This window comes from Mirounga leonina, unplaced genomic scaffold (genome assembly GCF_011800145.1).
Source record: "Mirounga leonina isolate KUSES-001 unplaced genomic scaffold, KU_Mleo_1.0 Mir_151, whole genome shotgun sequence".
Lineage (NCBI taxonomy): Eukaryota > Metazoa > Chordata > Mammalia > Carnivora > Phocidae > Mirounga > Mirounga leonina.
The window spans coordinates 34,133,147-34,157,215 of NW_023270377.1; the positions used below are offsets into that span (position 1 = coordinate 34,133,147).

The window sequence follows — 24,069 nt, forward strand, 5'->3', positions numbered from 1 at the left end:
CCTTAAAAACACAGACAAAAAATTTTTTAAAAAGTTATCAATTCATAACATTAATATATAGTAAGAATAATACACTATGACCAAGTGGAATTTATTTGAGAGATATAAATTTGGTTTAACGCAAATTGAAGTCACCACATTAACAGACAGGTGAAGTACATCTCAATTTTTTTAAAAAGTAAGTAAAATAAAGGAAATAATAAAGAGCAGACACCAATGAAATATGAAATAGAAGAAAAACTGAGAAAAAACATTGATGAAACCAGGTATAAAGGGGAAAGTCATGATTCTCTCCACAGATACAAAAGAAAAATTTTATAAAATTCAATACAAATTCATTATAAAAACACTGAGCAAACCAGAATAAGAAATGAATGTCTTTCTTCAACTTGCAAAAAGGTGCTAACTTTTCAAAAGAAAAGACAGAAGCCACAGACAATAAAATAATACCTTTAAATTTCTAAAAGTAATTCCCAACCTAAAATTTTATAATTGCAAACATACTCTTTAGAATTGAAGATGAAATAAGTATGCTCCCAAAAAACAAAAGCTCAATGAATGCATTGCCAGGACCTGCATTGAAAAAAATAATGAAGAATTTCTTTCAGCAGAAGGAAAATTATCTTTAAAAGAAATATCAAAATGAAGGAAGCTTATTTGTGAATTTTACCTCAATAAAGCAGGGGAAAACAACTGTGAATGGGTATGCAATTAAAAAATGCAGGAAGCAGGGCGCCTGGGGGCTCAGTTGGTTAAGCATCTGCCTTCCGCTTGGCCCTGATCCCAAAGTCCTGGGATAGAGCCCAGGGTCAGGCTCCCTGCTCAGCAGGGAGTCTGCTTCTCCCTCTGACCCTCCCCCTTCTTGTGCGCGTGCGCGCTCTGTTTCTCTCTCACTCTCTTTCAAATAAATAAAATCTTTTAAAAAAATGCAGGAAGCAATATGAAAAAATAGAAAACTTAAGTAGGTAATTTAAATGAATCTTGACTACACAAACAATGAAATGTGGGATTAAAATACATGTATTAAAGAGTTAAAAAAATCTAAGGGTGAATGTTGCTATCACTAGAGTAGGAACAGTAGAAGAAAACAAGTTACGGCGCCTGGGTGGCTCAGTTGGTTGAGCGACTGCCTTCGGCTCAGGTCATGATCCTGGAGTCCCTGGATCGAGTCCCGCATCGGGCTCCCTGCTTGGCAAGGAGCCTGCTTCTCCCTCTAACCCTCCCCCCTCTCATGTATTCTCTCGCTCTCTCAAATAAATAAGTAAATCTTTAAGAAAACAAGTTAATAGATAAAAAAAATTAAATAATGGAAAATATTTTATTTAGAGAAAAAAGAATATAATAAACAAGTTGCTCAAATAGAAAATAATGAGATGGCACATATAAATCCAATTATACTGTAATGATATTAAATGCAAACATACTAAATATTCTAATTAAAAGAGATGTTACAATGAATTCATTTTTTTTAAAAAAAGAACTTATATGCATTTTAAATATAACAGAGTTTGAAAGTAAAGTTATAGAAAAAGATAAACCAGGGAAATGTTATATCAGACAAGTAGACTTTAAAGCAAGAATCATTTCTAGAAATAATTCATACTGGTAAACAAGTCATCAGGAAAACAAATCAATCCTAAACTTATATGCATCTACTAACAACTTTAAAATACAGAAGGTAAAAACTGACAAACTAAAAGGGAAATAGATGATTCCATAATCATAGTGGGAGACTTTAATGCATTTCTCTCAGTAGCTGATAGAATAAATAGACAAGGGAAGCAAGAAGGATATGGAAGTTCTGAACAATATAATCAATAAACTTGACACAACTGACATATATAAAGTATTGCATCCAACAACCACAAAATACACATTCTTTTTATGTGCACCCAAAATATTTACCAAATTAGACCAAGTTGTGTCCTAATGCAAGTTGTTAATATATTTCAAAAGAATAAAATCATTGATCTATGTTTTGTAACTAATGGAAATCAGATAGAAATCAAAAACAAAAAGTAATTAGAAAAAAAATACCCAGCTGATTAGAAATGTAATATGCTTGTTAATGATCCAAGGGTCAAAGAATGTATCAGAACAGAAAGTAGAAAATATTCTGAACTCCAAGATAATAAGGACATGACATATCAAAAATTGTGGGGTGCAGCTAAAGCAGTACTTACACAAAAATAAGCCTTAAATACATATTTTTTTAAAAAGTCTGAAATTTAATAATCTAAACTAGCTTGAGAAACAAATAATAACAGGAATAATAGAAGTTTTAAATTGAAAAGAAAGAAAAAGCAAAACAGAAAGAGAAATAATAAGGAGCAGACTAAATGCAAAAGGAAACAAATATACTAAAAAGAAAGATCTACATAGCCCAAAAGACAATTCATTTAGCGAAGATAAATAAAATTGATAACTCTCTAGAGCAAAAACTAATCAAGAAAAAATTTATAAAACCCAAAGAGTCAATATTAAGAAATAGAGAACATCACTGCATACCCTACAAACATTAAACATGTAACTAGAGCTGTTATGAACAACTATATGCCAATAATTTGATATTTTAGATGAAATGGACAAACATTACGAAAAATTAACAAACCAGACATAAGAAAAAATAGAAAACCTGAATATTCCTGTATCTATTAAAATGGGATGTCATCAAAAACCTTTCCACAAGAAAACTGCAGGCCCAGATAACTTCTCCCAAACATTTAAAGGAAAAAAAAATATTTACGTAAGTACTTTTGGAAAACAAAAAATAAGTGCACTTATCAATTCATTTAGCATGACCAGCATAATATAAATACCAGAACTTGACAAATTATTACAATAAAGAAATATAAAGCATCTTGATTATTAACATACAAGGAAAAATCCTTTAAAAAATTAGCAAGTAAAATTTAGTGATATATCAAGGATGTATCATCAGGAGCAGTTCATTGCACAATCGTAATGGTGATTTAACATTCAAATATCAAATTCATTACATCAATAGAAAAAATCTTAAAAATAATTATATTAATAGAAAAAAGAAAAAAGTAACGTATTCTTTTTTTTTTTTAAAGTAATGTATTCTTGATAGTGACATAAAAAGCATTTGATAAAATTAAAAAGCCATTCATGAAAACCAGGAGTACAAAGGAACTTCTTTATCTCTTAAGGAGAATCTATAAGCAAACATATTAAATAATGGGAACACAATAAGAATGTCCATCATTAGTACTTTTATTAATTATTGAACAAAAAGTAGTCACTGCAACAAGATAAGAAAAAAATTAAAGGCCTACAAACTGAAGGGGAGAAGGAGAAACTGTCCCTATTTGTAAATAATAAAATTATATTCATAGAAAATGAAAAAAAAAAACTACAGATAAACTATTAAAATTAATAACAAGGTCACTGGAAACAAGGTCAATATTCAAAAATTTTATTTCTATATACTAGCATCAAGAAGAAAATGAAATTTAAAAACAGTAACATTCTGAATACCACTAAATATCTGATAAGTAGGAAAAATCTAAGATGTGCAATAACTATTCAAGAAAGTATAAAACTGAGAGAAAATACATAATATCTAAATAAATGATGATATACCATGTTCATAGAACACTCAGTTTTATTAAATGTCCATTTTCCCCAAACTGAACTATATTCCATGTAATCCCAATCAAAATTCCAAAAGAGAGAGAGAGAGAAAGAGAGTGTGTGTAAGTGCATGTGTGTATGTAAACTGGCAAGTTGATATAAAATTCACTTGGAAGTCAAAGGGGCCAAAAGAGCCAAGATATTATTTAAGAACAAAAACATAAATAAATAAAATAGAGACCCACACTATCAATATTGACCCACAATATCAATATTGACTTATTATAAAGCTAGTAATTAAGATGATGTAGTATTGACAACTCATGTAATAGAATAGTGAGTTCAGAAACAGATCCATATACACATCCAGTCATACAAAGTCAACAGGATTTCCACATGAAACAAATAAATTATGACCCTTCCCTTACATCATATCCAAAATTCTAGGTAGAGACCTAAATGTAAAAGGGAAAATACTAAAGCTTGCTATTGATTGATTGATTTATATTCTTCACAGTATAATTAAACTTCTAAAAAAAAAATGTAAGGGAATGCCTCATGGCCTTCCAACCGGTAAAGATTTTCTTAAAAGGCCACAGAAAGTAGTAACCATGCGGGGGGGCGATAAATAGATGAAGATATATAAATATATAAATTAGATTTTTATAGAGAACTTCTCTTCATCTAAAGATACCATTGAGAGAGTGACAAGGCAAGTCATAGAGTAAAAGATTTGTAATGTACAAAGAATTTACACACAATGTATAGAAAGAACTGCAAATTTGTAAAAAAAAAAAAAAATAGACAACCTAATAGAAAATAAACACATGTAAACAGGTGCTTAACTTCCTTAATTATCACAGAAATTAAAATTAAAACCCCAATGTAATACCCCTCAATATGGCTAAACTGAAAAAGACAGTAACAAGTGTTGTTGGAGATACAGAAAAGCAGGAATTCTCATATATTGCAATATGCAAGATAATAAAGATAGAAATAGTTATCAGATTTACCCAGCAAAAGACATAATGCCAGTGGGGACTTAGGGGAAAAGAAAGAAAAGAACCAAAGAGTAGCAGGATACTACAGATGCTCGTGGTTACTAAATTGATGGGTGTCTTCTTGCAGCCCTGGAGATACAACCTATAGCAAGAAACTACAGACCATCTCATTCCTACCTTACTAGGCAACTATACGTTGATGAAGACCAAACACTGTATAACACACACAAACACTGAATGTGCTACATAAAAATCTAAACACTCTGAACGAGTATAATTCAAACCCATGAAACTAAAGGTTCACCTTTGCCTCTTTCTTCTATAGAGTCTATGGGAAAGCTGAATATTATTTTAGCTCTATTAGGTTATGCCTTTAATTTCTTTTACTGGTACAATGTTAACAAGTAGTTTTCATTATTTATTTTAAAATGTTTTTCTATGTTTCGAGAATAAGACTAAATAAAAACTATTCTAAGTTTCACCTAGGTAGAAGTGTGCAAGTATTTAACCAAGTTTGAAGCAATTACCTTGCAAATGGAAGACGCATCAACTTGCACTGTTTACTGACCCGTTTCTTCTTGCTAGTTGGCAGTAGAAAGGGACTTTGATGAAACTATTTTTGAAAAGGATAAAGAAAATGAAAAGAAAAAATAATTTCTAATCTCATTAAATGTTTGTTATTAAAGCACCAAATTATACAAGTATACCAATAGTAATAGAACAATTCTTGCATTAGTCTTCACTAGTCGAATGAGAATAATGTGATAAGGTTAAACATAGTTCATCCTTTATCATGCCCCCAAAGATAATCATTACTAATATTCTGGTATATAAACTCCCAAACTGTCTTCTCTGCATATGAATAAATACATGTGTGTATACCTGTACATATGATATCTCTACATAAATATGCAGTATGTTCATGTCTACATATGTATTATGGAACATATTATTACATTTTCTAAGCTATATTTTTTAATGATCTTTTTTAATTAAAAGTCTGGGTGATTTTAGTATATCTTTTAAGTTTTTGCTTATGTATATTTTCTAAATTTTCTCACACATTTTTTGAACATGTTTTAATTATTTAATAAAGACCATAAAATTAGGCAACCCACAACCATGTTTTTCTATTACAGTACTAACTGTAATAGAAACAGGAGTATGGCCAAATTGACAAGCTAATTTTAAAATTCACATGGAAATGCAAAGGACCCAGAATAATTAAAACAGCTTTGAAAAAGAAGAACAAAGTTGGAGGGCTATGATAATTGAGACAGTATAGTACTAGCAAACAGACAAACAGATCAATGAAATACAACAGAGTCCAGAAACAGACCCACACACATTTGGTCAATTAATTTTTGACAAAGGTGCAAAAGCCAAATGGGGAGCCTAGACTTCCATATTCACCAGGCTATTAACAAGGCCAACTCTGCTCCAAACAAGTGGTACTGTCCGAAAAGGTCAAGAAGAGAGGGAGGACAGCCCAGTGGTAATGAGGACACCCCGTATACCAACTATGTCTGTGGAGAACACATGGGGACTCTAGACTTCCATTCTTACTTGGTAATAACAAGGAGCCCCTCTTCCTCTCCTCTATGGTGGTGACAGAAGAGGTTTAGTAGAAAGTCAGGATTTTCACCACTCTTCAGTTGTAACAACCTCCCCCTTCGTAATTCCTGCATTCTGCTGTCAGTGGAGGCCAGAAAGTCATGAGGCACCCTCTGTCCCAGCCAGGGTGGTGTCAGCCTGAACTCCCAGTTCCATCCATCAATTAGGAGACACCCCTCCAGAGTGACAATAGAAGTTGAGTAGAAAACCTAAACTTTGACCCCCTCCAACTTGGCAGTACGTGGCACTTTACCACTGGCATGATGTCAAGAGGGACCTGCTAAAATAGAAGGTTTAAATAAGATCTGGAGATTCTTAATATACTACCCAAATGTCCAAGATATAACACAAAATAACTTACCACACCAAGAATTAGAAAAAGGCCTAAATTTGGAAAATACTAAATGTGAACATGAAAAGACAAGACACCAACACCAAGATGACACAGATGCTGGAAAAGAACCAAAAGAACCTTGTTACCTAACAAGGATTTTAAAGCAGCCATCATAAAAATGCTTTAATAAGCAATCACTAACATGTTAAATGAAAAAATAGAAAATCTCAGCAAAGAAACAAAGTCTCAGCAAATAAAGAGAAGACATAAAGAAGAACCAAATGGGAATTTAGAACTGAAAAATAAAATAACCAAAGTAAAATAAATTAAAAACTCAATGGACTCGGACGCCTGGGTGGCTCAGTCGTTAAGCGTCTGCCTTCGGCTCAGGTCATGATCCCAGGGTCCTGGGATCGAGTCCCACATCAGGCTCTCTGCTCGGCAGGAAGCCTGCTTCTCCCTCTCCCACTCCCCCTGCTTGTGTTCCTGCTCTTGTTATCTCTCTCTCTGTCAAATAAATAAATAAAATCTTAAAAAAAAAAAAAAACTCAATGGACTCAAAAACAAAGGTGGGGGGGAAATCTGTGAACTTAAAGCAACAGAAAGCACTAATCTGAGCAAGAGAGAAGAGACTGAAAAATAATTAAGAGGTTCAGGGATTTATGGGATCATAACAAAAGATACAACACTCACGTCACTGAAGTCCCAGAAGGAGATAAAGAGGGGAGACCTGAAGAAGTTTTAGAGAAATAACGGCTGAAAATGCCCCGAACTTGGCAAAAGAAACCAATCTGCATATTCAAGCTGAGCGAACCCCAAAAAGGATAAACTCTAAGAAATCCATGCCAGGATATATCAGGGTCAAATTTCCCAAAACTAAAGACAAAAATCTTCCGAGCAGTGTCAAAAAAAATGGTACCTTCCTACAGAATTAGGAATAAAAAAAAAAAGCAAGCATCCGACTCAGTTGAAGAAGTAACAATAAAATAAACCACAGGAGGGCGCCTGGGTGGCTCAGTCGTCAGGCATCTGCCTTCGGCTCAGGTCTCCATCCCAGGGTGCTGGAATCCAGTCCCACGTGGGGCTCCCTGCTCTGTGGAAAGCCTACTTCTCCCTCTCCCACTCCCCCTGCTTGTGTTCCCTCTCTCGCTGTGTCTCTCTCTGTCAAATAAATAAATAAAATCTTTAAAAAAATAAAATAAACCACGGGAAAGAAGAAATGATTTGTTACTAAAGATAAAAGCAAAAATTAATTAAGTTTGAAACACCAAAATAGTATAATTAAAAATTAAAAAAAAACAAAATCAAACCCAGAAAACCGTTCTTTTAAAGGAAAAAATAAAACCCAAAACATAACTACCTAACCTACTGGGGGCAAAAAACCAAGGAAAAGCCTAAATACAAAAAATCAGTCAACTGGGAAAATAAAACACAGACAACATTTAAAAATGACAGAGTATTTTGGCCAACTCTGTGCAAATCAATTTGAAAACATGAATGAAATAGCAATTTTCTAAGGAAATATAATTCAGTAAAACTGACCACAAAGGGAGAAATTCTCCCAAGAAAACCAATATCCATAGGAGAAATAAAGTGAACAAAGAACAACCATGCCTACCAAGAAAGACCCAGGTTTCACAGAGAAATTCTACAGAGCATTTAAAGAAAAAATAATTCTAATACTGTATCATTTTTCTAGATCACAGGAAAAGGAAACACCCAAATTCTTTTTATGAGTTCAGTATTTATAATATTTTTATCAATGTCTAAAGCCTGGGTGGCTCAGTCGGTTAAGTGGCTGCCTTCAGCTCAGGTCATGATCCCAGGGTCCTGGGATTGAGCCCTGCGTCAGGCTCCCTGCTCAGCGAAGAGCCTGCTTCTCCCTCTCCCTCTGCCTGCCGCTCAGCCTACTTGTGCTCTCTAGCTCTCTGTCAAAAAAAAAAAAACACTTAAAAAAAAAAAAAAAAGACTGTATAAAAAGAAAACCTTACTTATGAATAGCAGTTAAAAAATTCCTAACAAAATGCTGGCAAAAGGAATTTCGGAACACAATTAACAAATCATTTTTGAAATTTATTCCAGAATTGCAAAATTAGGAAAGCTACTAAAATAAGTCATCATATTAATACACCTAAAAAGAAAGACCAGGGGTGCCTGGGTGGTTCAGTCGTTAGGTGTCTGCCTTCAGCGCAGGTCATGATCCTGGGGTCCTGGGATCGAGCCCCACATGGGCTCCCTGCTCAGCAGGAAACCTGCTTCTCCCTCTGCCACTCCCCCTGCTTGTGTTCCCTCTCTCGCTGTGTCTCACGCTGTCAAATAAATACATAAAATCTTAAAAAAAATAATAATAATAAAAAATAAAAAGACCATATGATTATCACCATAGATGCTAAGAAAGTAACGTAAAATACATTATTTATTATTTTTTTATTTAAAAAGCTAAATAACAGAAGTATTATAAGTTAAATATGTATATTAACCTTAAAAAAACAGGATCATTCTTAATGGGGAAACACTATCCAACATTTTATTAAAATTTATTGCTTTCTAGGTTCTAGACATTGGTGTGGTATAGACAAAAATCCTATACTTAAGAACTTTATGTTCTGGTGAGATGAATAATAAAATTAATGAGTAAAATTGTATCTAATATAGTGTTAAGTGATAAGGAGAAAAATTAAGGCAAGAAAAGCAGAATATGAAATGTTGGGGCAGGGGTGGGGAAGGATTCAGATTTATATAGGGCTGCCAGAGAAGACTTGACTGAAGTCACTTTTGAGTCAAGATTTGAATTCAGATTTATATAGGGCTGCCAGAGAAGACTTGACTGAAGTCACTTTTGAGTCAAGATTTGAAGTAAGGGAGTAGGCCATGTGAAGGAAGAACAAGTCCAAAGGCCCTGAGATGGCAGCTTGCCTGTGTTTGAGGAGTGAGGACTGAAGATGTTAAAGAGTGGAAGGAGCTGAGTAGTCAATGAGGTGAGAGAAAGAACACGAGTTTTTTTTTTTAAATTTTATTTATTTATTTGATAGAGAGAGAGAGAAACCGCACGAGAGGAGAGAGGGTCAGAGGGAGAAGCAGGCTCCCCGCTGAGCCGGGAGCCTGATGTGGGACTTGATCCCAGGATTCTGGCATCATGACCTGAGCTGAAGGCAGTCGCTTAACCAACTGAGCCACCCAGGCACCCAGAACACGAGTTTCAATTTTCAGACAATAACGGGCAATAGATGACAGGGGAAGCCACTGGAGAGTTTTCAGCAGAGACTAATGTTTTAATTGGCTCTCTCTGGCTGCTATGCTGAGAGGAGAATATAGGGGCAAGGGTAGGAGCAAGAAGCCCAAGTTGGGATGCCACTCCAAGAACTTGGGTAAGAGAAAACAGTGGCTTGGATGGGGGTGGTGAAAGTCAGGGTTATGAGAAATGGTAAAACTCTGGACTGATTTTTAGGGCAGTACTAAAAGGATTTGCTAAAGGATCCGATATGGGGTGTGAGGAAAAAATGGGAAAACAAAATTGCAATTACCTGAGATGAAGACCCCAAAAGGAACTGGTTTGGTGGCAAATGTAAAATATAAGATGCTTCTTAGACATCCAAAGACAAATGCCAAATAGGTAGTAGGCTAGGTATTGTCTGGCCAGGCTACAGGTGCAAATTTGGGAGTCATGAGTATTTAACAACAATTAAATCCATGAGAATGGATGAATCATTTAGGGAACAAGTGTAGAAAGAAGAGAGAAGGAGAAGAACTGAGTTCTGGGGTACCCAAAATTTAGCAGTAGGAGAAATAAAGAGAAACCAACAAACAGACTGAAAAAGAACAATCAGAGAGGTAGGAAGAAACTTAGGAGAGTGTAGTATTGTAAAAGTCACATGAAGGCCAACATAAGGACCAAGAAATATCTAGAGGTTTTGGTAATGTGGAGATCAATTTTCAGAAGAGCACTTCTAGTGGAGTGGTGGTGAAACCCCAATTGGTATGGGTTCAAGAAAAACTGGAGACAGTGTAAACAATTCTCTCAAAGAGTTTTGCTATAAAGGAGAAAAATGAGAGTAGTTGGGGGTGGGGGATCTGAATAAAAGGTTGCATTTTTATGTTTTTAAAGATGGGAGACAGGAGATAATGTTTTTGCATCCTAATGGGAATAATCCAGAAGGGAGGGAAAAATTAATAATGCAAGAAGAAAAAGCATTCTACACTAATGTCAAGCCAATAGCAAGAGACAACCCAAGTGTCCAACCCAGAGCCTAAGTTAAATAGATTAGAAATCCATTCTAGATCTATCCTAAGCAGCACTAAAAAAGGAAATGAGGAAGCATTCCTTGTAATCAAATGGAGAGATCTTCAAAATATGTCACATTAAAAAAAGTCATAGTATAATTAGGGATAGTATAGTACGTTTTGTGTAAGAAAGAAAATAAAGAAAATATTTATATTTTTGTTTTAATATAAAGAAATAAAGCAGTTACCCATATGAGGTGTGGGGAGAAGAAAGGATAAAGAAGAAAGTAGCTGAAAGCAGAACAGAAGCACGTATGAGCTTTCTTTCTAAACTTTATTATATTGTTCTGATATTAGAATGTCTACATTCCCCAACATCCTCTCCCCCAACTAAAAAGAAAAGGAACTGCAAAACTCTAAACTTGATATGCAAAAGTTAATCTGTTAAATAGTAAGTCCAAGAAAGCAGACACCAAAGTTGTATGCTGTCCCTTCATCCTCCAGCTTCTGCATCTACTCTCTTTTACTTCTCCTAAATCCAGATGCTAATCTCAGCCCTCTTCGAGATCTCCAAAGAGAACCACACAAAAAGCATCTGGGAACAATGTTGACTTCACTAAAGACTTTTTTAAAGAACCAGTGGAAGGAAGGAGCTTTATATCACATAACTCACAACAAACAGTTGAGCAATGTTTTTAGGGCTAAGTTTTTACAGCTAACTGTTCTCCACAGTTCTTCCAGGTCTTGCTAATTAATTAGCTTCTTTCTCTTACTCTCCAAGTCAACTCCCGTACTAACTACTCTACACTCCCCACTGCCATATCTGATTCTAGCCTTAGTAATTTATTCAGGGCAATTCGATTTAGCCCTGCAAGCTGATCAGCAAAACAGAGCTCCCTCCCTGACTTTCCCTACCCACCCACCCACCCAGTGAATGGCATCTCTTCTTCTTAAAGGGTACTAAATGTATAAGACCCATCTCTGCTCACTGGCTGTACTAGATATCAAATTTAAAATAACGCTAGGAGCTACATGTCCTGTGAACATTATTCTACAGGGATATTTATACAAATCCTTTCTTTATCCAAATGTGGATTAAGTTAGGTGATAAAGTATGTACTCTTTGGCTAGCTTTTATAAAACTGACAAAGGAGCTCAACATTGATCACATAGGTTGAAAGAGTTCCTATCTTTATACTACAAAGACTGTGTATTTACGAGCCCTAAAAATGACTTTTAAAAGTTTTTAAAGGAGAGATTTGCAGCAAATTTAGAAAACACAGGAAGATACACATGCAATAATAAAAAAGGAATAAAAGCTAACATTTATTGCATTCTTCCTATTGCCAGGACACTTGCTCGCCACATCTAACAATTACAGTAATTCTTTGTAAATATACTACCATTATCTACACCATGCATAAGAGGACACTAAGGTTCAAAGAGTTAAAGGCCAAGGTCACAGGACCGGGAAGTAACAGAGCTGGGATCTAAATATAGGCAATTCCATTTAAAAGCTGCCCTGTAAAGCACTAAACTGCCTTCAGAATCTATCAAGAAATTTACCTAAATTTGGGACTTCACTAACCTTTCTTCAGTTTATTTATTATGTATATTTTGCCTTCTCATTAGTTATTAATTCCCAGCATTTATTTTCCCTATTTAGATAATTGAGTTAATTTCACAATATATTTGGCCCTTTTCCAAACTTCCTGATTTTTCTAGTGATTTGATTTTCCTCGTGATAGATTATAAGAGCTATTTAACTATTAATATTAATGCTTTATCTCCTATTTGTTTAATTTTCCCAGTCTGCCACTAGCCTTTAATTTTTATGATTTTTAGCCTTCTAAAATTTTTGTGTGTGTGTGAGAAAATCCATCAATAGCTTCCTTTATGGCTCCTATCTTTCTTTGTTTCTAGTATAGAAAGGCCTCTCCTATCTAACATGAATTTATTTGTAATTTCTTCTTACTTTATATATTCTTTTTTATTTAAATCCATCTAAAATTTATTTTAGAGAATGGTGTATAGTAGGATCCTCCTCTATTTTTTCCCCCAGTTTTTCAATTGTGCCCATCCTTTTTTTAATAATACAAATTCTTTCCTAATTTGAAATACTACCTTTCTATGAATGTCTTCTTTGTTTTTTAGTGGTTTAGGGGCCATTATGTTCCACTGAACTGTCTAATCCTGTGTTCTAATCAAAACCTAATTTTTATATAAAAATTTCAATAACCAATTATACCAAATGATGTGCTATTAGCCAGTTAAAACTGATACTGTCATCATTTCTTTGCACAAAGTTTAAAATACGAATCTCCAACCTTGATGCTACTGAATCTCAATTATTCTTAGTAATGCTTAAAAATTACACTACTTACACATAAACTCTACTTACCTCAGAAAGAGTGCTCATTTCAATTGCAGTTATCAAGTTATTGTTCATGAGTGCTTCTATTTCTATAAGCTTCTTATTCTGTATGTGTAAAATAAAGACCTCTTTTAATCAATTAAGATTCATACATTCATGGGGATATCATCAGCTGAGAAGACTTAAAAAATAATTGAGATCATATTGAGCTAAAAAGGTACATTCTATTGTTCAAATAGCCACACACACACACATACACACACCCCTTGATTGCTTTTGAGTTCTCAATCATAAATTTTCCTACAAACATTTCTCTATCTTCTCATAATAATAATACATCCCATTGAAAGTGAACATAGTTTGTCAGACAATTTAACACTCATGAATAGATCAATTTTTCCACTATAAATTAATTTCTGCTCATTTCAGTGTTAGAGCTATAGTTGCAGCCTAGCTGACCATTGACTCTTCCTGACCTGTCTGTGGACAGAGTTGGAAGTTGGAAGGGAAAGCAATGACTACAATCTTCATTCTATTTGGTGTGTAGCCAGGAGAAAACTGGGGTTAAAAGAGAATACAAACACTCTGGGAATTCCCCTCTTTTCATTGGAAAAATTATGTCCATCTTCTTAAAATGTATTAATGCACCAAGGTTTGCGAATGATAAACAATCGAATGTTGATCACGGTATTATTATACTGGCTTGCAGGGCCCCAAGTGCACATTCAGAATGTAGACTGAAGACACCTATTTTACTACCCATTAACAGTTTGTTCATTAACATGGCATACACTTTCAATAATTTTTTACAATGACTGGAGATTTGAAAAACCTTTTTAGAGCTTCTATAATAATATAGTTTTAATAATTATTCTATAATTCAGAATTCAAACACAATATAGTTTCCATACCAAATTATTTAGTTTTAGGCGAAGAAATGTGTTCTCAAAATTCAGTTTCTCCACTTCTTTTTGCAATAGCGTCTTTTCAGTTGTAATTCTTCGAGAATTCTCTTTCTCTCTACTAAGAGCCTGAGCTAATGCCCTGTTGTTGTGCTTTAAAGAAATTTTGAAAATAGAAGAATTGTCTGTAAAAAAATTTTAGAAGTTAATATTGAACTTATATCTTCATAAGTTTTCATACCCTTAATGAAACTATTTTAGGCAAAATATATCGTAAGTTTTAACTAAAGGTTGGAAAACAATAGAATAACAGTATAGATGTAGTTTTGAAAAAAATGTATCCAGAGTTTGGATCAGCAGAAATAAAAGCTAGACAGAAGATGAAGAATAAAAGAGCTGTGAGGAATGCAGACTGTTGTGAATACAGAGTTAGGAATAAAAGACGTCTAGGATAGACACAGTATCCTAGATAATTAGACCAGTCACAAAAACTCAATCCTGATACCTGTTGCCCTACCTGTCTTCCTACTCTGACTAGGAAGTAGAATGGAGAAGCTGATTCTGAAGCTCTAACTGGCGATAGCCCATAGGTACTAGGGTAGCCAATCTGTCAAAATTTTAAAGCCGGTTTCTGTGACCCCAGAAAATTAACAAATTAAAATTAACAAATCAGTTAATGCTCCTAAAGTCCATTTTTCAAAGTCTTTAGTGAAAGGGAGCATACTTACTATAAGGTTGGACAGATCATCTAAACCCTATGGGATCTTCTATCTCCCCCCTAAATATCCAACTCTTACTTATAGGCATTTACTGCAATCTAAACTTGACCCCTTCTCTTTACAAGTACTATGTAAATATAATTTAAATCAGAAATGTTTCTGTGTTGTTAGCAGAGAAATTTATATGTGAATTCTTTGGGAGAGTTCACCTTAAATATACTGTGTTCCCTCAGTACACAGAAAGCATACTTACATTTTCATAAAGTTTATTTAAATGCCACTATTCAATAACATATCCCACTGAGTAGAAATATAGTATCTATAAGATACATTTATAAAAGTAATAATATTTTTTAAATATTCAGGGAATGTTTGGGCATCTAAAAAACAGGGTCCAAAAAAGTACTTTATCTTTGGCATAGCAAACGAAAATAGATTAGAACTGGTTTTGGATTTCCAGAGCTAAAGGATAATAATATTTTCCTGTTGCACTCCTCAAACACAGTATGTTCCTTCATAATAGTGGGTGTACAACAGTCCTGCCAAACAGAACAGGAAACAGCCACTGTACGATGGGGTCTAATATACCACAGGACCCTAGACACCTGGGTAGGAGGAACATTAAGATTTAAAGATACTCAGAAGTCTCAGCTATTTCACGGGGCACACACAATTATCCTTTACAGGGGCTATATCAACAGGAAACCTCTCCCCCTCCTGCTAAGATGGATACAAACCACTGAGATAATTTTCAGAAGTGATGAGAATTTATCTTGGCAGTTTTTCCCACTTCCCTTTTTTTTCTCTTCTAAAATCTTAGTTCCAGAATCCATGAAACCCTATCTCCAAAATGCTCAGTACTCTCATGAGCTTTGGCTATAGAAAATCACCCACTACAATACTCTACCTGGGCCAACCACATCTAGATCATCCATCATCCTATTGCTACAGCATGCAAGAACAATCTGTCACTTTTTTTAGCTCTTTTCCAGAAATGTCACATTGGTATTTTCTTTGCTGTGTAGGAGGTAGCTGCTTTAGGCTACCCCAGCCTTACTGCTGAAAATTCTGCTGTCACCACTGAGGGTAAATCATCATAACCACTCAACTAATAGGAGTTGAAGGATTGAACGAACAAACCGTATCTGTTAACAAAAATAGTCATTTTAGTCATTTCTATACTTGATAAAATAAAGTACCAAATATTATATCAATTCTCCAAGGGAAAGTAAAAATGTGAGCATACTTTAATGGTACTTACTTAATATTTTTGTTTTGATTTTTGAAGCAAGAGAAACATTCAGTTTCCCAGTCTTTGAAATTCTTTTGTCTTTCACATGTCTCTTAATTCCTGAAGTAAAAAGTGAGCCAGTGCCCATCACTGGGTGCTCCATCACTGAAATAAAAACAAAAAAGAAAGAAATCAGAGTATTGATTAATAAAAGAAAAAAAGGATAACTGATAAATACATTCTAAAAGGTAACGATCATGACTTAGGTGATATAATTTGTTTGTATATAAGTATCTGCAAAACCCTTTGTATAAATCTGAAAGTAAGCATATAGTCAAAAGTGGTTTAAAGTAGTATCCAAAAAAGGTAAATGACTGTTTTTTCATTTAAAACCTATATTATTATATCTATGCATCAGGAGCTAGGTTAGGCACTGGGACAGAAAACAGGATATGGTTGTGTGGGAACACATAGTCATGGAATGCAGAGTCCACTGTGGGTACAGATCCTATTTCGATACAATGTAAGAAGTGTAACCTTAGAGAATGCACAGAACAGATAAACCTAATCTTATGGGGTCATGGGGCTAGCTGGTTTGGAGGAGTAAGCGGGAAATCTTGCATGTGTCTATTTGTCCATTAGAATTACTCTAAAGTCTATGGGACCACTATGGGACCATTCTAAAGTCTAACAGTGGAAAGAAGATAATCACATTATACTATGACAAGAATAACTGATATAATACACAATGCATAAAAGTAATTAACTCTGCCTGGGCAGAGGAAAAGGATCAGAAAAGGTTTTACTGAGAAGGTACAGTTGATGCTGAGCTATGTAGACAAGACTAACCTCTCAAAACTCCCATCCCTTCCCCAAGCCTCCTTGCCTCCAGCTTCAGAGATCTAGAAGAAACGCTACTATCGGGGCACCTGGGTGGCTCAGTCGTTAGGCATCTGCCTTCAGCTCGTGTCATGATCCCAGAGTCCTGGGATCAAGCCCCGTGTCGGGCTCCCTGCTCCATGGGAGGCCTGCTTCTCCCTCTCCCACTCCCCCTGCTTGTGTTCCCTCTCTGGCTGTGTCTCTCTGTCAAATAAATAAATAAATAAATAAATAAATAAATAAATAAATAAAATCTTTAAAAAAAAAAGAAACCCTATTACCTGTGTCTGCCTACCTCCTAATACTCAGCCTCTCCCCACTACCTGCCTTAAGTCCACAGGACTAATCTTACTATCCTCTTTGTATCAATCACAGAATCTCCAGGCTCCCAGGCCACTTCCTCTCCCTCATCCTAATCCTCCTCCAGCTCTGCAGTAGGCTAAAAAAATGGGTCTCCCAAAGACATCAGGTACCAATCCCTGTCATTCTAAACCTTATGTGGAAAAGGGGTCTTTACAGATGTGATTAACTTGAGGATCTTGTGATGTCCTGGATTGTACCTAGTTAGGCCCCCAAATGCCCTCATTAGTGTCCCATATACTAAGTAGTACTACTTGAATAACTAAACAGGGCATATCAAACTTAACCTGCCCAAACCTGTTTCACTCAGAGCCTTCTCTATTTCAGTTAATGGCAACTCCATCCTAGTTGCTCTGGCCAAAAATCTTTCATATCCCAATCAACCTTCATAGTACATTAGAATCTGACCGCTTCTCAGTACCTCCACTACTATCAGCCTAGACCAAGGTGCTGACATGTCTCACTTGAATTCTTGTAATAGCCTCTTATCCTCTTATTTCCACTGCTGCCCTCGCTACAGTGTATTTATTAGTCTATACAATCTAAAACTCTCCAATGGTTCCCATTTCTCTCAGAATAAAAACTGAAGTTCTTCAATGGTTAAGAAGTCCCTCCACCATCTGCTCTTCTTCCCATTTCTCCAATTTGAACTCTTCCTTCTGTCCCTTAGCCCATTCCTTCCAGGCCACATTGGCCACCAAGCTCTAAATGCTTGGCCAATGGCAGCCATTCTTCAGCCTCAGGTCCTTTGTATTGGTCATTCTCTCTACTGAGAAAGCTCTTCCTCCAGATAGAAATGGCTCATTCGCTCTCCTCCAAGTGTTTGCTCAAGTGTCACCTTCTCAGTGAGGCCTTTCAAAACTGTAGCTCCTTTCCTCAGCATGTCTGATTACTCTTACCCTTCTCTATTTTTTCCATAGCATTTAAATCGCTAATATACTACAGAATTTACTTATTTCCTATCAACTAGAATTTAAGTTCCAGAAAGTCATGGATTTTTCTGTTTTATTCACTGACATATTTCCCAGCTCACAGACCAGTGCCTGACAAATAATATAAACACAATAAATATTTATTGAATGAATAAATAGGTCTTAATAATAAAGAATTTGTCAGGTATCAAGATTAGAAAGGGTTTTCCAGGAAGAAGGAATGGCATGTGTAAATGCATGAAAATGGAACATTTAAGAAGATACCAGTGATCTCTTGATGCTAGAAGGTTACTGCCCTGTTTCTCTTAACAGCAAACTCCTTTAAAGAGCTGTCCATTCTTGCTGTCTCCAATTCATCCCCTCCCATTCCCTCTTGATCTACTCTCATCAAGTTGTTGCTCTCACCACTATACATTATGGAAATTGATCATTAAAGCACTAAATTGCATTGTTGCTAAATCAGATATAGCAGTCAAGATCCAGTTCTCACCTGATCTATGATTTTAATCATAGTATTTGACATCAGGTCATTCTCTCTGAAATACCTTTAGTGGGTTTCCAAAATACCACATTCTCCTGGATTTTTTCTGCCTCACTGACCACTTCTTCTAAGTCTCTTCCACTGATTATTCTTTATCTCCCTAACCTCTTACCACCGGCGTGCACCAGATCTCAATCCTTGGGTCTCATCTATTTTCTATGTACATATACCCCTGTGAGGGTATCCTCTAGTGCTCTGGCTTTTAAATCTAAATGCTAATGACTTGCAAATTTATATCCCAAATCAACTCCAGACTTATTTATCCAACTGCCTACTCCTCATCTTGGATGTCTAATATGTACCTCAAACTTAACATGTCCTAAACTCACCCCACCCAAACCTGCTCCACTGTGTCCTCTCCATCTCATTTAACAGCAACTCCATCCTTCCACTTGCTCAGCTCGGGAGCATCTTTCTCTCACATTCCACATACCATCAGTCATGCTGGCCTGACTTTCACAACATGTCCACATGGGCCCCCTACATTGTCACTCTGATCCAAGTTGCCATTCTCTCTCATGTACATTATTGCTATAACTACCTAAATGGTGTCCCTGTTTCCACATTCTTCCCCACTATCAATTCTCAACTTAGTAACCAAAATGATCCCTTTAAAACTTAAGTAAATTCATGTCACTCCTCTGTTAAAAACTCTCTAGTGGCTTTTCATCTCACTGGAGTAGAGTCATAATCCTTGCAATGGCCTATAAGGTACTACACAATTTGACACTTCTCCCCTTCCCCAATTCCCCATCCAGTACCTCTCTGACCTCTTCACCACTTCCTTTGCTCACTAAGCTCCAGCCACACTAGCTACCTTAGCATATTCCCACTGCAGAACCTTTATATTCCTTTTCTTTTCCCTTTGTATCAACTCTTCTCCAAATAATCACAGGGTTTACTGTCTTCAAGTCTTTACTCAGATGTCACTTTCTTAGCCTTTCCAGACCAAACTATTTAAAAGAGCACACCTGATTCCATTTCACTTCCTATTATGTATTTTTTTTGCCATCGATTTATCAGTGTCTAATATAAGATCACATAATTTCCTTATTTAATTGTCTTCTCCTACTAAAATGTGTTTCACGAGGGCATGGATTTTTGTCAAGTTTGTTTGCTGCTGTACCCTTAGCCAAGAGTGCCTGGCACATAGTAGCTACTGGGTAAACATTCGTTGAAGAAAACAACTATGGATAAATGGAAGAAGTCTCAAATACTAAGAACTGACCAATACTGGAATGAGTCTCCTTTGCAAATGTTGAGATGCTGGGAGATGTCAAGCAAATAATGGGAAGATGGTTTTAAAAGAATTTTCTGCAATGGGGAAGAAGTTTAACTAGGAACCTTACAACACCGAGGCTCAATGTTTCTTCTAAAAGTTTTGCCAAAAAGAAAAAAAAAGTAAAATTAAAGATCACCACCTATTCCATGGATAGAACATAGGAACATACAGAAAGTCCAGACAAACGGTTGCATCTCAAACCCCTGAAGGGATGCTAACATAGAAATCTCGTCCATCTCCCAAAAAAATCCAGTCAGAAAGATCAAATCTCATTTTGCTAATTAGGAAACCACTGCTGAACTGTCCTCCCCAATAAGTTGGTTCTTAGTTCCTTAACTTAATAAATGGCACTAGCAATCACCCACCCAAATGCTCAAGCTAGAAATCAGAGTCTTCCTTTTAACACTGCCCTATCACCCTCCACATTAACAACCTCACCAAGTAACATTTCAGGAACATAATAAGCCAGGCCACTGGAGTACCATTCAAGGCTGACTTACCATACAGAGTGAGGTATATTAAACAGCGGTTGGGATTGTACTGGGAATCCCAGTTTCAACATTTCATAGCTATGTTATCTTAACAACTCTAAGTCTCAACTTTCAGACTTACGAAGTTAGAGAAAGTAAGGGCATCTCACTGTAGGGACTAACTGAACCAATGATGTACAGTGCCTAGTACAGGACTTGGCACATAGCACTCACTAATACGAGTTATTTATTATTTATTCTGCAGCTCTTGTCTGGCCATCATCCCGGCTAACTCTAAATCAGAAATACTAAGTTCCAAATCCGGTTCTCCTGAATTGGATCCGTCACCTAGAAAAATCATCGTCCCTATTCCCTACCGAAATCCTACCCGCGCATCAAGACCCAATTCAAGTTCTAAGTTTTTCCCAGTCTTCTATCACCCCTTCGCCTTCAGCCGACCTTCCTTCTAACGAGAGCTCCAAAGGAGAGGGCTCCTTCAAGAACTCGGGTAAGCAGTCTCTAACGTTCATCCAGCAGATATTTATTAAGGGCTCACAATGAGGTAGAAAATGTTCTTAAAGAGCAGGGAGTAGTGCAGTCACAAAGACAGAAATCCCTTCTTTCAAGGAGCTGACCTAACTGGCCGCTCGCCCCCCTCACGCAGCCGGGCGCAAAATCGAAGGGACGAGAGGCAGCCGGTTAAATCCAAACCAGGGGCTCCCCCAACGATCCCCTCGGAACAGGGAGAAAAGGCCGCAGCCCCAGATACCCGAGGGCGGGGGGTGGGCGGGACCACGGGCCGCGCGGGGCTCGCTGGACAGAAGACTCTGAAGAGTCGTGCCGGGAGCTTCGGCCGGGAAAGGCGCGGATCTCCTCAGACAGCGGGGCGGCCACGCCAAAGGCCCCTCACTTACCGCTCTTTCAGCGTGGGGGCGACGACCACCCACCTTCTGGAGCTCGGCGCCGGGAGCTAGGGCTTGGGTTTAAACCCCGCAGCCGTTAGCGGTTGACACATGAGCCAATCAGATCCCGAGGAGGCCGCGCAAGGGAGGGCGGTCTCCAGGAAGTGGGAGGTGGAAGGGGCGGGACCTCGAGCTGAGGGACAGAGGGGGCGTGGCCAGGAGAGCCTGGGGGAAAGTCGGGCAAAGAGAAATTGGCGGCTTGGGCCTTGAACAGTTGGCGTTGTACTGCCTTCTGATGCCTTGACCCAAAAAGGAAACGTTCCTTTAACAAAAATACCTTTATTAGATTTCTAAAAGCCTTGACAGTCATCTTAGCATTATGATGCCAAGATCTTTATTTAGTTTTCCCTTAAAAGCACATCCCATTTTTCTTTCAACTTTCTCAAGGAAAAGCGGCAATGAAATTTCTTTGAAAACCCTGGATCTCATTTAGTTTTTTTTTTTTTTTTTAAGATTTTATTTATTTATTTGAGACAGAGAGAATGAGATACAGAGAGCATGAGAGGGAGGAGGGTCAGAGGGAGAAGCAGACTCCCCGCCGAGCAGGGAGCCCGATGCGGGACTCGATCCCGGGACTCCAGGATCATGACCTGAGCCGAAGGCAGTCGCTTAACCAACTGAGCCACCCAGGCGCCCCCTCATTTAGTTCTTATACAAATGGTTTGGTTCAGCTAAATGTACAAGAATGGTATTTTCCGTTATACACAACTACATTAAAAAAATATGTTATTCTTTTTATGTTCCAAGTCAATTAGCTTAGTTTTCCTCTTACAAGTGACTTTAATAATCTATGGAAAAACTTGGAAAACCTATACTGAGAATAAAATTTCCTCTTTGTATGACATTAGACTGAAAAAACTGAAACTGAAAATAGCTTATTAAATCTAGATTTTAATAATTGGTTATATAGTGATGAAGTCGACTTCATATTCATGTCAATGTTTTGTTCATTTAGGGACATTTGAGAATCACAAATTTCCATTTTACTTTAACCGACTGTTTTTTTTTTTTAAGATTTTATTTATTTATTCATGAGAGATAGAGAGAGAGGCAGAGGCAGAGGGAGAAGCAGGCTCCCTGCAGAGCAGGGAGCCCGATGTGGGACTCGATCCCAGGACCCTGGGATCATGACCTGAGCTGAAGGCAGACACTTAACCGACTGAGCCACCCAGGCGTCCCTCCATTTTACTTTAAAGAATCTAGAAAAATTATGTAATTCATGATTCTGAGTTAGATCTTTTAGTCTAGTGTATTTCAAAATCGGTGACCAAAGAGATCTGGCTACATGAATCTTGTGTAAGTAGAAGAGTATTTATTGATTGGCCAGCTGCTAAAATTATAGTTTATGGTTCAGTAAAATCTTCCATAAAAGTGGTTTAGAATGTAATATACTGGTTTAGAAATTTCTGGTTTATCTAGGGATTAACTAGCACTATATCTTGTTTACCCAGCCTGACACATTAAATGCTCAATATATGGTATATGTTTTTTAAATGAACCATGTCATGGCTCTGCCATTTAGTGCTTATTTAATCTTAGCCAAGTCACATAATCTCTTTGAGCTTCTGTTTCTTCATTTGTAATATGGAGGTTAATAACAACATCCAATATATTTTTTTTTCAAAGATTTTATTTATTTATTTGAGACAGAGAGAATGAGAGAGAGAGAGCACATGAGAGGGGGGAGGGTCAGAGGGAGAAGCAAGCTCCTTGCTGGGCAGGGAGCCCGATGCGGGACTCGATCCAGGGACTCCAGGATCCTGACCTGAGCCGAAGGCAGTCGCTTAACCAACTGAGCCACCCAGGCGCCCCAATCCAATATATTTTTATGATGGTTCCAATCAGCAGACTATTTTATTCAAATACACTAATATTGCTTTCCTCTTGACTTATTTTGTAGCTACAACCTCAAAACCAAAACAAATAGAAAAGGGAGAGCAGCCAGAGGTAAAAGAAATGTTACAAACCTTTTCGAGACATAAATACCAATACCTCCTTTTTAAAAAAAAAAAAAAAAAGGATGATTATCTTATTTCAAAGCAGTTAAGAGAATTTAATGAATCAATGCTTCATAAATTATAAAAAGCTCTTGAAAATGTAAATTATTTTCATACGCAACCATAAACTTAAAAGGTATCATTAACTGAACTGAATTTAACCTGATCTGAGCTTGCTTTTAGGTCTTTTGCCTCTTGGTAGAATGGATAGAGGCAGGAGCCCTGAACTAGAAGTGTGAAGATACAGTTAGTTTTATCTTGAACATACATTAGCTGTATGTTCTTTGTTTTGGGCTCCTTATCTGTAAAGTAAACCAGTTAAATTAAATGAGCTCATAGTTCTGTTATGATACTCTCCTGCACAAGGCACTGATTTTGCTCCTCTCCCTCCATTTTCCTTTATTCCTACATTCATTGGTTGTCTGATTTTCTCCACCTAAGGGTAGATTCCAGCCAATTAAAATTTGATTGTCTTGCCCCCCACTGACACACCATAAAATCATCTAAGATAAAACGGTCCTTGAACAGGAGCTGAGTAGAAGGCACACTGCAAATCAATAAACCAATAAAACAAAATAGAAATAGTGTACTTACATTTTATTAAACTGTCAGATCTGATCATCTGTATCAATCTGGCAGGTTGAATTACACCA

At 36.6% G+C, this 24,069-nt stretch overlaps 1 protein-coding gene across 2 annotated transcripts in view; it reads right to left on the bottom strand.

Annotated features, from left to right (window-relative positions):
- Positions 1–21,489, bottom strand: part of SGO2 (shugoshin 2) — a 41,376-nt gene extending 19,887 nt beyond the window's left edge. Inside the window, exons 1-5 of one of the 2 annotated variants that reach the window (XM_035007435.1) lie at positions 21,372–21,489; positions 16,024–16,158; positions 14,053–14,228; positions 13,169–13,246; positions 5,126–5,211 (exon numbers count right to left, since the gene is read on the bottom strand). In XM_035007435.1, coding sequence (XP_034863326.1) covers positions 5,126–5,211; positions 13,169–13,246; positions 14,053–14,228; positions 16,024–16,156 — 473 coding nt within the window. In that variant the 5' untranslated portion in view covers positions 16,157–16,158; positions 21,372–21,489. Of the gene's footprint in view, positions 1–5,125; positions 5,212–13,168; positions 13,247–14,052; positions 14,229–16,023; positions 16,159–21,092; positions 21,140–21,371 lie in introns of those variants that run through there. The other variant, XM_035007437.1, reaches the window with a different exon arrangement.
- Positions 21,490–24,069: the final 2,580 nt, after the last annotated feature.